At 40.2% G+C, this 15219-nt stretch overlaps 1 protein-coding gene across 1 annotated transcript in view; it reads right to left on the bottom strand.

The window, feature by feature from the left end:
• Cdc5l (cell division cycle 5 like) overlaps positions 1 to 15219 on the bottom strand; it is a 38065-nt gene that overhangs the window by 19130 nt on the left and 3716 nt on the right. The window contains exons 3-9 of the mRNA XM_048445228.3: positions 13859 to 14020; positions 13197 to 13324; positions 11302 to 11401; positions 6820 to 7038; positions 3309 to 3453; positions 2106 to 2294; positions 956 to 1104 (exon numbers count right to left, since the gene is read on the bottom strand). Coding sequence (XP_048301185.1) covers positions 956 to 1104; positions 2106 to 2294; positions 3309 to 3453; positions 6820 to 7038; positions 11302 to 11401; positions 13197 to 13324; positions 13859 to 14020 — 1092 coding nt within the window. The remainder of the gene's footprint in view (positions 1 to 955; positions 1105 to 2105; positions 2295 to 3308; positions 3454 to 6819; positions 7039 to 11301; positions 11402 to 13196; positions 13325 to 13858; positions 14021 to 15219) is intronic.

Here is a 15219-nt window from a genome sequence, read left to right as displayed (position 1 = left end):
TGTACTATACCGGCTTCTAACTTAATAGCCAGTATTTGCCTTCCTGTATTAGATCCACCAAACACTTTTCAACTAATGCATCAGGGTAACTGAGACCAGGGAGCTGGCAGGGAGGCTGGCCCCGGGCACTAAGAACCCATGATTCACTCAGTTTAGCACACTCATCATTTATTGCCTCCCTTAAGTCTTTAGCTTTCCTGTCATATTCATTCCCAACAAATGTGCACTTTAAGTGTTTAGGCCTTTATATTTTGTTTGGAAAACAAACACCACATTTTTAGAGTCACATCTAAGTATGAACAGGCTCTGAGTTTAGAGTCTCTTAACAATAAAGTCCAGGAGCAACTTATAAATCAAGGCCTTTCTGGTTTTGGGTGCTTACTTCCTGTATCTTGGCTGTGTTCCAGACTGATGATACTGCCAGACAGCTGTTCCCAACAGGTGCGGTGTTATCATTTAAGACATGGTCCCTGCCCCCAAGGAGCTTACAATCTATTTGAGAGACAAGATATACACAGGAAAATAGAGATTAGGCTCTCTCTAGCCTCACAGGAAGCAATAAATATTATACAAAGACTAGCTTCCAATGCTTCTTGAGTCTGTTGTCATTTAGAATCTTGAGTCTGCTGTCATTTAAAAGTCTAATGAACTGTGGGGATTTCTTTCCTAAATAACCCATAAAGGGCAGAGCTACCACCTAAAAATAAATACCAGGGCTGGAGAGATGGTTCCTGCAGACGAAACCAGGTTCAATTTCTAGCACCCACATGGTGGCTCACAACCATCTTTAGTTCCAGTTCTATGGGATCCATTACCCTCTCCCGGCCTCCAAAGACACCAGGCACACCCAATTAGGAAACATCAGAAAGACAAGTTGAACACTATTTAATCCATTTAATTGTCAACATTACTCAAAACAAACAAACAAACAAAAAACATGCTATATTCACAATACCTGAAAGGGGTAGACAGAACCGTGTTTGGAGTCTGCACAACCTGCCGCTGTGGAGTCACACCAGAGAAGTCACTCTCATGCAGTGGGGTATTAAGCCCACCTTTCAATGGAGTGTCCACATTGGTCAAGGCCATGAGGTTCTGAGCTTCCTGAAGAAAAAGAGCACAAAATAGTTCAGAAAGGCTAGCAGAGCCTTCCCTCTGGTTCTATTACACAAACCCTGACACAGACAGAATTTGTACACATCCTATCAGTGAAAACCAAGAAAGTGAATACTCTTCCATAATGGATTTCAGCATTTTCATTCCTTTGTCAACCTAACACATCACATCATGAGTTCTGAATACAGTTTACGTGTCAAGATAAGCTATTGTCACCAGGTGCGGATGCCACCTGCCCATAATCCCAGCACCTAGGATGGAGAAGCAGACAATCTGTATATTCTGCATACTGCAATCGTCCCACAAGCTCCCTCCCCTATAGTTCATCAAAAGCAAAATGAAGGTAAGAATGCACTAAGAGGGAGCAGCTGCCATTTGTGGGAGGTGCTGACATACGCAGATCCTTACACTGCTCTGCTCCATGTCCAGTGTTCTGAGCCAGCCCTGGGGACCAACAGCAGCAGCTTCTCAAAGTTTCAGATACAGTGGCCAACAAGAGTCAACAATTGGAGGGGAGAGCTGGAGAGATGGCTCAAAGAACAAGAGCACTGGCTGCTCTTGAAGAAGACCCAGGTTCAATCCCCAGTACCCATAAGGCAGCTCACAACTGTCTGCACTCAAGTTCCAAGGATCCACCGCCCTCTTCTGACCTATGCAGGGATCACACATAAATGGTGCACATATACACATGCAGACAAAACATCTATACACACAAAATTTATAAGCATGACACTGTAAGACCTGCACCTTCTTGACAAGGACAAAATGAAGAAAGAGGGTCAGGCCAGCTCCAAAATGCTGTGAATAAACAGTCATCACGGAGCAGGCCTGCTAGTTCAGCTTCTGTGCTATAGAAGTGTTCTGGGATCAAAAGACTGGTTCAAATGGGTCTTACCCACATACAGCCAAACCATGTGCTGTCCTCCACAGTGACACTATTAAAAAAGATCAACAACGTGAAAGGCTCACTGTACGATATGCCAGCATACCTGCAGAATTCTGTCTTGGGAGGCCGGTGTCCGTGGTGTTCTCAGAGCGATGCTGTTGTTTGTGACATTGTACTCAGACAGGAGAGTGCTGGAAGCAGAGTTTGTGATTCCAGACTCCTCTGCAGTCTGCCGAGCAACTTCACTGGCCTGACCTACCTTGACAACTTCCTGGAGTTCTGCATCTGAAATCTAAAGGACACAGCAGCCTGGTAAATCTTCAACAGAGAACAAAGCACCATGTTTCAGAAGGATGATTTGTGGAGCTGGGACAAGGGCAGACCTCACTGTACCACTGAACTTTGCCTGGCTTTAAAATTTCTAAAATAGCTGGGCGGTGGTGGCGCAAGACTTTAATCCCTGCACTCGGGAGGCAGAGGCAGGCGGGTCTGTGAGTTCGAGGCCAGCCTGATCTACAAGATCTAGTTCCAGAACAGGCTCCAAAACTACAGCAAAACCCTGTCTCAGGGAAAAAAAAAAAAAATTAAGCCCCTCTTTTACTACGGGGGAAAAAATTTCACATTATATTTCACAATATAATTATATATTATAAACAACTGGCCACAATAGTTATGTTTCTGTACTTTAGTGTTTTAGTATTGTTATTAATTCTTTCAAATTTCCACACAATGTTTTCTCAACATATTTAACACCCGAGTTTCTCCCAGATCTACTCCACCCTGCCTACCCACCCAGCTTCATGTTTTCTTTTTTTAAATATGGAATGGATCATGAATTTGTATGCCACCCTTGCACAGGAGTCATGTTAATCTTTGTATTGTATGTGCTCACCATACTTAAACTGTTTTACACTAATATATTAAAAGACTGCTTGCACGAAGAACATAGTACTTGTACAAAACTAATGAGAAGAAAATGCTACTGGAAATCGACCACCACACATAGTCCACTGAACCACAAGGTTTCTAAGAAAATCTGAAAGTGCTATTTCTGTAATTTTATTTTAAAAAAAGATATTCTAAGGAATACTAAGGAAATTTTCAATTAAGAACTATCACTAATAGAAACAGAAGCCTGTACTGTGACAAACTCTTTAGGCCTCATTGATGGACTGTCTCTGTGTGGCGTCTCCATCAGACTGGGTTTCTTAGGCATTAAGCACAGGTCTAAAACAGCAGCCCACCAATATTTGCTCAATATGACATACACATGTAAAGTCATACAACCATAGGCTTATCCAGTTACCTGAGGGGCAGGTAGCACCAACTTGCTTCTCTTTTTAGTAAATTCAGAGACACCACTAGTTTGAAGAATAGCTGATGGCAAATCAGATTCTTTTTTTCTTTTCAAATGCTGTTTGTCTTTTTTTCTATCTCTTCCTTCTTTCTCACTTCACCATAGACGAAGACAGAAAAAAGATTTTGAGTTACATGTAGGCAACAATATCAAGAGTTTCATAAATATTAAGACTTTAAACAATTTCATTTCTAAGAAAATAATTTTTTAAATACAAAATCAATGTTAGGCTGTCCTGACATTATAACTGATTTAGATATCTGAGAAGAATACAAACTTAACAGAATTATTAACAAAGGTTACTAACTTAAATATTAAAATTTAAAAACTAAAGCTAGGGGCTGGAGAGATGGCTCAGTGGTTAAGAGCATTGCCTGCTCTTCCAGAGGTCCTGAGTTCAATTCCCAGCAACCACATGGAGGCTCACAACCATCTGTAATGAGGTCTGGTGCCCTCTTCTGGCCTGTAGACATACACACAGACAGAATATTGTATACATAATAAATAAATAAATATTAAAAAAAATAAAACAAAACCTAAAGCTAGAAAGATAATAAAACACTACGTCAAAAATACAACACCTCACCAGGCAGTGGTGGTGCATGCTATAATACGTTAATACAACCCCAGAGATAGAAACTGGGGTTCAACCTAAAGATCAGAAAAGCAAAACAGCCACTGGCTCTTACAAACAACTTATAAACAACTGGCCACAATAGTTATGTTTCTGTACTTTAGTGTTTTAGTATTGTTATTAATTCTTTCAAATTTCCACACAATGTTTTCTCAACATATTTAACACCCGAGTTTCTCCCAGATCTACTCCACCCTGCCTACCCACCCAGCTTCATGTTTTCTTTTTTTAAATATGGAATGGATCATGAATTTGTATGCCACCCTTGCACAGGAGTGCAAGGCGATCATGTCTCCAGGAATCTCAGAATGAAAGTGAGACTGAGAGCTGTCTCCTGTCTTTTATTCCTCTCTAATTCTGGGATGAAGGGTATGCACTACTACTGCCTGGTTTCTATGGCAAGCTAGCATTGCTACCGGGATTAAAGGTAATCATTGCTGCCTGGTCTGTATGGCTGGCCAGTGTGGCTGTTTTACTCTGCCCTTCAGGCAATCTATTTATTAAAATTCAAATGAAATGCCTCTACAGAACACCTTTAATCCCAGCACTCAGGAGGTAGAGGCAGGAAGATCTCTGTGAGTTCAAGGCCTGGTCTACAGAGTGAGTTCTAGAACAGTCAGGGCTGTTACATAGAGAAACCCTGTCTTGAAAAACCAAAATAAAAATAAAAGTACAACAACTCTACTATGTTTATATTCATATAGAAAAACATGTGAACGTAAGAAAATGATGAAGAAAAAGATAAATGAAGGAGACAATTAAAACACATCACAAATATTTGAATTGCCAGTTATTAAGTTATTTTGATTTTAAAAGTTCATATAAAATTTTGTAACATTTTATTTTGGAGGTTGGGAACGCACTCATGTGCAATAATGCAGGTGTGGAATTCCGAGGACAAATGGCAGGCACCGACTCTCTCCTTCCACCACGCTGAGTCCCCATATAGCGAACTCAGGTCATTAGGTTTGACAGTAAGTAGGTCCCTTTACCTGCTGGGCCATCTTGCTGCCCAACTAAAGAAAAAACTGTTATGAGTATGTTCATAATAACAAATGCCACCCGAAGGTTGCTGAAAAGCCTACACCTGCCTCAGGCAGTATTTAAAGTTCTACCTGTTTTCTTCCCTACCCCAATCAGGTGTGAGCCACCACCTGGCAAGCAAATGTTTTTACTTTAAAAAAAATAAATAAATAAAGGCCGGGCGATAGCAGAACATGCCTCTAATCCCAGCACTCGGGAGGCAGAGGCAGGTGGATATCTGTGAGTTCGAGGCCAGCCTGGTGTACAAGAGCAAGTTCCAGGACAGGCACTAAAACTACAGAGAAACCTTGTCTCGAAAATCCAAAAACTAAAAAAAAAATAAAAATAAAAATAAAATAAAAAATAAAGGTTAGGCCAATGAGATGGCTCAACACAAAGGCATTTGCCACATAAGCTCAATAACCTGAACTGATTGCCAGAATTCATACAGAGGTGAAGGAGAGAAACAATCCCACCAGAGAGTATCTTGACTGTGACAGCCACACATACTCAAGAATGAACACACCCACAAACTTGAACTCCTAGAGCTAAAGAAATGGAGTCAGGCGGATCCCTGGAGCTCAAAGACCAAAAATTGGTGAGCTCCAGGCCAATGAGAAACCTCATCTTAAGAAACAAGGTAAGACTGAGATTATAACTTGATAATAGAGCTCTTACCTAGTATGGGGCGGGAGCGGGGAGGATACGAAGAAAACAGATGCTAAGGAACAGCACTCATAGTTGATCTCATCTCTAAATACACAAGCACACACTCACATGCACCCATCAACACAAACACACACCCACACTGGAACAAATACAAATGATAATTTAAAAAAAAAAAGCCAGACTAGATTTTGGTACGATTTCTTCAGGACATTAGCAAAACATCTAACTTGTTTACCAATGTACAAAAATAGTAAGATGTCATTAGTAGTAGTAATAATAATAATAATAATAATAATAATAATAATAATAATAATAATAATATTGGTGTTTAATCACAACACTAGGAAGGCAGATCTCTGAGTCTGAGAACAACCTGGTCTACCTGATCTACATAGTGATTTCAGAACATCCAGGGCTACCTGGTGAGATACTGTCTCAAAAAAAAGGTAAATAAACAAACAATTAAAGATGTCATTAGTAATGGTAATCAGGCTAGAGAGATGGTTCAGTGGTCAAGGGCATTGGCTGCCCTTCCAGAGGACCCTAGTTTAATTTCCAGCACTCATTTAGTGGTTCATAAACATCTGTAACTACAGTTCCAGGGGATTCAGTGTCCTCTTCTGGTCTCCATGAGCACCAGGCACATAAGAGGTACACACGCATACAGGCAAAATACCCATGCAAACTCAAAAAAAATGTCATCAGGAAGTAAACAATCTACTAAAAAATGAGTACTAATTCAAGAAATATACATCAGGTAAGTGAGATGATTTAGCAGCAGGTAAAGCTACCTGCCTCCCAAACCTGACAACCCCATGACCCACATAGTAGGAGAGAAACAACAATTGTCTTCTGACCTCTCCATGAGTGCCATGACATACATGCCAGATAGATACATACAAAACACATACACAAATACAATAGATAAAATGGTTTTTGTTAAATAACTGCATATCACATTGTATACTAAAACCATGAGAGCCTAGGTTCACTAACTTTCTCACGAAGGTAAATCCATTAAACAAGTAAGAGCATCAGGAAGCCCCATCACTTTAATGCTTAAAAACCCGGCTGATGAAGTAAAGGCCTTCCCAAAGCCCCACTGCTCCTATTTCCAAACTCAAAGGGACTTACGATCTTAGTTCCCCATCAAGATCCTGCTGCCGTAATTTTCTGAAATCTGCATCAAGGGCCTGGTAATTCTCCTCAGAAGTATCATAAAAGCCAAGAGCAGGCTTTTTTTCAAAAGGAATTTCAGCATTATAATCAACTCCTCTCTTCTTTTTCCTTTTTTTCTGAATTTCTATGCCAGCTGCTCGAAGCTCTCGTCTTTTCTGGAGGGCAGCAAGGCGCCTGGAGAAAAAAAATGCAGAATCACTTTGAAAATCAACACTGCCAGGCAGGGATGGGTTAATCCAACAGTGTTAAGAAAGCCATCTGGTTATTTGAAAAAGAAATATTTACTCAAATCAATCGCTCAAACTATTTGCTAAATTCCAGCTCTGATTTAAAAACACAACAAGGCAGAAAGGGAAAGCAGAGAAACTGTGAGTGAATGTGCACGTTCCCTCTCTTTGAATAAGAATATAGTTACTAATAAGTCAAGTAGCAAATGTTGAGATTTAAATTTTGTAACTGCATCACAAAAAATTCATGAAACAAAATTAAAATTAAAAAATACTCGCTACTAATCAAAATTGATTAACATAGTTTGTGTACAAGGTGGACCTGGGAGGAATTGAAGGTGAATACAATCAAAATACAGTGTATGAAATTCTCAAAGAACTAATAAAATACTATTTTTAAAATTTATGTAAACTTTTAAAAAAATTTTTTCCCCAAGAGAGGGTTTCTCTGTAGCTATGGAGCCTGTCCTGAAACTAGCTCTTGTAAGCCAGGTTGGCCTCAAACTCACAGAGATCTACCTGCCTCTGCCGCCCAAGTGCTGAGATTAATGGCGTGTACCACCACCACCTGGCTTATTATGTTTATTTATGTGTATGTATGCCTATGTGAGTGGATACTACATGCACACAGTGCCCAAGGAGGCCAAAAAGGGTGTTAGAACAAGTGATTGTGAGCTGGGAACAGAACTGTGGGCCTCTGAAAGGACAATGAGTCCCTCTCAAAAAAGGAGGGAGGTGTCACAGGGAGACAACAGTCTCCAGCAAAGGTATGAGAAAATCAAATGGTTTTCTTCAAAACAAATTTAGAGCCAGCAGGTAGTAGAGCACACCTTTAATGCACACCTTTAACGTCAGAACTCAGAAAGCAGAGACAGGCAAATTTCTGAGTTTGAAGCCACCCTGGTCAACAGAGCAAGTTCTAGAACAGCAATGGCTACACAGAGAAACATTATTTTGGGAAAAAAAAAAAAAGGCAAAATCAGAATTTAGAAAGATACATTAAGCCAGGTGGTATACGCCTTTAATCCCAACAATCAGAAGGCAGAGGCAAGCAGATCTCTGTGAGTTTGAGGCCAGCCTGGTCTATAGAGCTAGTTTCAGGGCAGCTAGAGCTGTTACACAGAGAAATCCTGTCTCGAAAAAACAAAAAGAAAAAAAATATATACATTAAAAACATAATATTTTTCATATTTTTTAAGTCACTTCTCTGACTTCAATCAAGAAAATAAATCAACACAAGCAAGGACTTAATCAGAAACTGTTTTGCTGACACTGGCCACAATCTAATTCACCAATAAAAATTAATTAAATTTACAAAAGATGTAAAGCAAGTCTTTACATAACTTCTGGAGTATGTAACTTCTGTATAATCTTGAGAAAGCATTTTATACAAAAATTCACTCTTACACAGAAAGAGGTCTACAGCAGAGCCAAGATAGATGGACAAATATAGAAGCATGCAAAAAGTTATATGCATTTCCATCAGTCACTGTGAAGAAGTCAAAGACAGAAATATGAACAGTGGCAGTCAATGGAGGGTAAAATTCCATTTGATTCAGTTTTTCCTTTGTATTTCCCAATGATGCTATAATTTCAGTGAGTTAATGAGAAAAATATTCACAAAGCAGCATATACACAAGAGTGACTACCAATATTAAAGCACAAGGAACTCAATAAACACACTCCTGAGGAAAAGAAGGTCATGGCAAATATATAAACATTCAAGAAAATCTACCTAAACTTGGTGAGAAAGACAAGCAGTTGAGATCATCTCCCTTCTACCCATCAGCTCCTAGGAGACTCCACAGTGGCATAGCCAATAGCATGGCTCTCTCCCTGACAGCTAGCAGCCATAGGCTGTCAGCCCAGAAGAGCCAGAACAGGATGGACATCAGCATTTCTCACCCTGCCAGACACCCAGCTGCAGAGGTCTCTTCCACTCAAACAAGAGTTCTTCCCTGGGCACACTAGCTGGAAAAACAGCCCTGAGAGCTCTTTCTGCTCCAGCTCTAGAATGAAGATTCCACCCTAGGAGAGTGTCAAGGACTGCCTACTGCCCCTGCTCCCCAGCACAATCAGCTCCTTAAGCAAGAGTGTCAACCAGAAGTGTACACCGTCAGAGCCCTGGAGAAGAGGCAATACCTAAAAGCACTGACTTTTTCTTCAACATGAACTTCAGTTAAAGGAGAATCTTTCAAAAGCAGAGGAAGCTATGGCAAACAGCAACCGGGAAAGAGAACAGAACCATGTAGACTGTGGGCCCCCGCTTGATAGAGACTGAAAGGGAGGATAGAGCTCTCCTAAAGTCATAAAAAACCTCAAAGGCTGATCTCAGAACTATCTCTTCAAAGGACCCCCAAACTAGATCAGATCCATCATCAGTACAATTCATAACCCCAGGACACTGCTGAAGCACCACAGCAGACAGCTGGGTGCCGTCAGGAAAAGGTATTAACAAGAAGCCTTCCCAGAGACTGGGGTATCCAAGACTCCCCTTCCCTGAGCATGAACAACAACAGCAGAGCTTGCTCATCTCTCGAGGACAGCAAAAGAACAGGTTTCACTAAAGTAATGAAGCTGGTCACAAAACAAATAAACAATTAACAATAAACTGGATGGGAAAGGGGTACAGTACCCACAATATTATAAAGTTACCATATATAAAACATGAATTTTTAAGAAAATATGAGACTTGTGAAGAAATCAGACAGTTACAGGGGAACCCCAGTAAGATTAACAAATGACTATATATAAGATGTGTCTAAGGAATGATCCAATTAAGTATACATGTTAATGGGTTTACAGACATCTACAATGAAATAAAAGTCTTGAAGGATGTATTTAAAAAAGTAAATTGCATTCTTTAAATGACAGAAACAAAGACTAAACACATTAGAGAACATTCCCAACATCATATTAAATAAAATCTAACAAGAGCATATGCTACTGTATCAACCACATCCTAAGATGAAAAGATTAACAGAAGTAGAAAGAAAAGCATACTCGTGAAAGTGATTTTAAGCTGTAAGAAACAGATAAGCAATTCTAACATCTGGAGTACTCTTGTACCACACTTCACACACAGGTCAGTCCTACCTGTTGCAGGATATATGCAGTACACAGTTTACATAAACACACAGATGCTACAAGAAATGGTAGAGTAAATTAAAATCTGCACAGATGTACTTCAACCAATCCTAACCAAACTCAAAAGCCTTTCACAGATACATTTACTGTACTCTTTGCCAATTCACATGAGAAAAAGGCTTTCAAAAAACTGAGTTCCCAAATAGCCTTAAACAAATATGGAAAAGTAGCTTTCCTATCTTACATTACTTAACCCTCAACAGTATACAGAATAGGGAGGTAGCTGGAAATAGAGTGCCTCCCCTTGGTTTCTGTTCATTCTCCGTGTGAGTCACACTCCCATCAATCTGATTACAGTTAAGAAATGATCAGCTATGCCAAAAAGCATCTACCACCCCAAGCTTCAGACACTGTAAATATAAACACGTTTTTACTACCCACCAAGTCAAGAAGTAATTTCTAGACAGCCCAGGAGCCAAAAAAGGCCCTGCGTAGACTGTAGGGTGAGGAATTAGTCCAATAACCAAATCACACAAGCTAACAAGCTGCACATGATAACAATGGTATAGTAACCAAATTTATCTTGGTTTCTGGGCAACAGAATGATATTAATTATAAATTTAACCAGAAGGAAGCAAGAAAAAGGTAGGGAAAAGCCGAATAAAAGACGATGCCTAGTGTAGTTCACACAGTTTTTAAATGAAAGTTTTTGAGAGCCTAGAATTTGGCTCAAGGCTCATTTACTCCCACTCTGCTCAGCTGGGATTCCTGCCTCACACCCAGTACCTATGCAACACTTATCAAGGAGGGTGAGGAACAGGTAATTGACAGTCATGTAAAAGCCACCTAATGCCAAAATGCTACAATAGATCAAACACAATACGCTAGGTCAAATGCCATGCTTTGTAAAGTTTTTTTTAAGTGTATTCTTCCTATAACTACTCTGAAATGCTTAGGGAAAATATGCAGAAGTTGTTCTTGTTTGTTCCAGAACAATAAATAAACTGAAGAATTAATAGCAAAATAGAATTGGCAGTTCAGAGAGTCACCACCAGAGCTGACAATCATGCAGTTTTCCTGAGGATGCACAATTAATTCTTGGACATGGAATGAAAAAACATGCCTTGCTTCTTCCAGCTGCTTCTCTCTTGCTTTCCTCTTAGCCTTCTTTCCTTGAGTGTTAGCTAGGCGGGCTCGAGCCTCAGAAAGCATCTCAAGTTCATCTGCAAAAGTAAAGACAAGGAAACATAAATTCCTCTCCAACATCAGCAGTCAAGCACACCTGAGTGCTTACAACGACCGACAAGAACACAAATGCCCTCACCACTGGTAAAGATAAAGAAAACTTGTGAAATCAAAGAAAGACAGGTTACAGATCATCCCATCACTAACTTGCTAGCTATGTAAGCCTGGTTCCATATTTACTCTGTGAATGTTTCCTTTTAAAAAAAAAGAATAAGGGGGCTGGAGAGATGGCTCAGTGGTTGAGAGCATTGCCTGCTCTTCCAAAGGTCCTGAGTTCAATTCCCAGCAACCACATGGTGGCTCACAACCATCTGTAATGGGGTCTGATGCCCTCTTCTGGCCTGCAGGCACACACACAGAATATTGTATACATAATAAATAAATAAATAAATAAATAAATGTATTAAAAGAAAAAGAATAAGGCATCCTATTTCAGAGATACTGAGAAGAGCTAAAGAATATGAAGCTATCGAGCATGTAGCAGGTATTCACACTCACTGGAAGCTCTACTATAACATCCTTATCATCAGCAAACTGCATGTAACAAATAGAGAATCCCTGTAATAACTATTCATGGGGCTCTGACAGCCATCCATGCAACAAGACTGTGGAGGACTGAAAATGTGAGCCTATTTCCACCTAGACCAAAGGTCAAAGAGTTGGAACTTACCTCTAGTTCCTTCAAGGTTATTGTGTTTCTATCTCAAAGGTCCCACCTAGATTTAGATCAGAGTTCTGCTCTCTCAGGATTAACTGTGGATGAGCCTGAGACCTTCAATTGGCATGTTCATTTCCTAGCATCGTGTTAATCAAGTTTTTTGTCTTACTCCTACCTTATAGGGTCAGGGGCATTTAAAGCAATTGGAAATTAAACACAGGTGAATTTCAGTACTTACTGGATTTCCCTCCCAATACTACCCTAGATGTTTCTCCGTCTTATTATTTTCATATTTTTTACCATATTCCTAAAGCCCCACGCCTCTACCCTGACAAGAGGTATTTTTGTGAAGCGGGTCCCCGACACAGAACAAGACTTAAGATTCCACCCACATCACTGTCCTCCTCTACTCTTCCCTCAGTAAGAACACGGGAGGGCCTGGTGCCTACAGCTTAAAGATTTCCTAAGTCACAAGGATGTCTACAGCCTAGTCACTGACTAGTTACCCTTGGGAACTGCTGCATTCAGACTTTTAAATCTGAAAAACTACTGTATGCCTGCATAAAGGTCAAGTAGATAACTACTTTCCACCCGCAACAGCGGCGAATCAAGCTCAGAGACCCTGTGTGACTGGCTGAGGTCAAACATATAGTAAACAGTAAAGGCAGATCCTCTACTCCTGACTCACTAACTCGTAGAACCGCAGTGCACCTCCAGCAATGTCTTGCAGTGCAGTCCTTAAGTGGAGAAGAAATTAGCCTAAAGTCAAAGAAACACTGAGGTCCAATACGCTAGTTTGTTGTCTCTCTCTAGAAAGAGAATGAGAAACAGGATCCTGAAAGCTCACCACTCATCTCTGGGACATCTGCCTACCACACAACTCAATTCATCAAATGAAATAAAGAAATGAAAAATAGTATCAGCCAAAAAACCCACAGTTACTCTGCAATTTTAGAAAAAAAGGGAGGGTCAGACATAAATAGGGAGAAACTTAGAATAATAACCTCTGATAAAACTGGGATTCTAAAAAGTCAGAAGTTCAAGCAGGAACTACAAAGAAGAAGGTAGGCCTGAGTCATCTACAGCTAAAGAAGTGCTTCCAAACATTCACTTACCCTCATCCATGTCAATCGGATCGGGCCGAGCTGGTTTTGTTTCTGGATTTGGATCGATCTCTCCAGGTTTTAGTTTCCGGGGGTCATCTATTGTTTCTTCTTCATTGTCCCTTTGGGCAGTTTTGTCCCTGGGCGGGGGTGGGGGGGATCAAATGAGTTAATCACCATATCACGCCATTTGGTATGAGAATTACCAAGGTACCTAGCTCTGGTACTCTTTCTTTGCTAAAATAACCAATAGATGAGCTTTATGAAAAGCAAGTATCTTTACTAATGCTTCACGTGAATAAAGTAGCATTAAAATTCTCTAATTTCAGTGAAATTCATTATGAAAACAAGCAGCCCTTACAAATGCAGAACATTCAGACAAAAAGACATTACTGGAACAGAACAAAAACATCCTAACAAATCCTCAGCAGAGTTGGTGCCAGGTGACCCTATGACCTCACTCATTCTCTCACTTTTCTGAGATGAGGTGGCTTGAATACTTTTGTAAATTATCCTTACTATCCTCAACCATGTGACATTTGGAACACAGAATTCAATGGCTTTAGTTTCTCTGGCTTTAATCACAGTCATAATTAAGCTGGAGTGCTGTTAAGTTTGTTCAACACAATAACACATGTACATATTCTTCAAGATGCTCTAAGATGTCCACTTACAGAAGGAACTCATAGTGCTCCAAGCACTGGGCTGCTGTTCTTCCAATAATGGGCGCGATGGTCCGCCACTGCGTTGGCATCAGCTTGGCCAAGTGCAGGAGTTTTTCCTCCTCTTCTCTAGACCATTCAGTTTTTTTAATACTTGGGTCCAGCCATTCATACCTATTAGAGACAACATTTCAAACTCAATTAGTCGGTTACCCAGACTAAATCTCCAGTTTACACATTAGATGTACTGACTGTTAAAATCACATGCTCTCATCCTTCAGTTACTAACACTAGTCTTTCTGATAGGAGAATATTCACTGTAAAGATAAGCTTACTCATCCTCCCCCTCACATTACAGTGTATTTTACATATGTAAAATTAGTAATACTTAAAAATCTAATTTGGTTGAAATGCAATCATACATCTTCTTTTCCAACTAGTACTTCTTTTTATTTATTCTTAACTTTCTCCTGTTTACTTTTTGGGTTTTTTTTTGGGGGGGGGTGGCAGACACGGTTTCTCTGTGTAGCCCCAGCTGCCCTGAAACTCACTCTGTAGACCAGGCTGGTTTTGAACTCAAGGTCTGCCTGCCTCTGCCTCCCACATTAGGATTAATGGCTTCCACTGCCACACCCTGCATTTGTTCTTTTCCGGAAGTTCTGAAATTATCTAGAAACAAGCAGTACCTTCTATTTTCTATATTACAACCTCACTGTACTTTCTATGTCTGAGTCTCACAATACCCTGACTACTTCTCTAAGCGTCTGGTTTCAACAGTCTATGTTTCAGCACTGTATGCTTTCATCTGCTAGACTTTTAAATTTAAAGTAAAACTACTACATCTGTCTTCTACTGTTTGCTCCACCTGCCTTGTCTATCACGTGGTTAGCTGGATGAGAGTCTATCCAAGTTTCTAAGTCCTCTTCACCACTGGGGCTGGAGATGGAATGGAGCTTAAAGTCACTGAGAAAAGGAAATCAAACTACTGCAACCTGAGAACCACTTTCCTTCTGCTCTGCACCTGACCCTTCCCACCATCCAGAAGCCTGAGAAATGGGGTCACTTCATGCAACCCAAACTACATTCCTTGAAGAATGCAGCTGGGGCCTATTCATTCAAGTCCAGAACACAAACTGGTGTCCACTACTCTGTGACTTAATAAGGTGACACCACAAATGGAATGCTGGCATCTGTTGCATTTAGTGTAGCAAATATGCAATATTGCAACCCTACTACAAGGAAACCAATCACGACCTGACCTAGAAAATCAAGCATTGTCTAGTATTATTTCTTTGGGAAAGCAAGTCCTAAAACAACCAATTTATAAACTTTCAGAACACAACTCATTCACTGAGCTAAGGTTCAGCTATCTC

This window comes from Myodes glareolus, chromosome 18 (genome assembly GCF_982192425.1).
Source record: "Myodes glareolus chromosome 18, mMyoGla1.1, whole genome shotgun sequence".
Taxonomy (NCBI): domain Eukaryota; kingdom Metazoa; phylum Chordata; class Mammalia; order Rodentia; family Cricetidae; genus Myodes; species Myodes glareolus.
The sequence above is the reverse complement of the archived record's forward strand: the minus strand, read 5'-3'. Positions and strand labels throughout refer to the sequence as shown.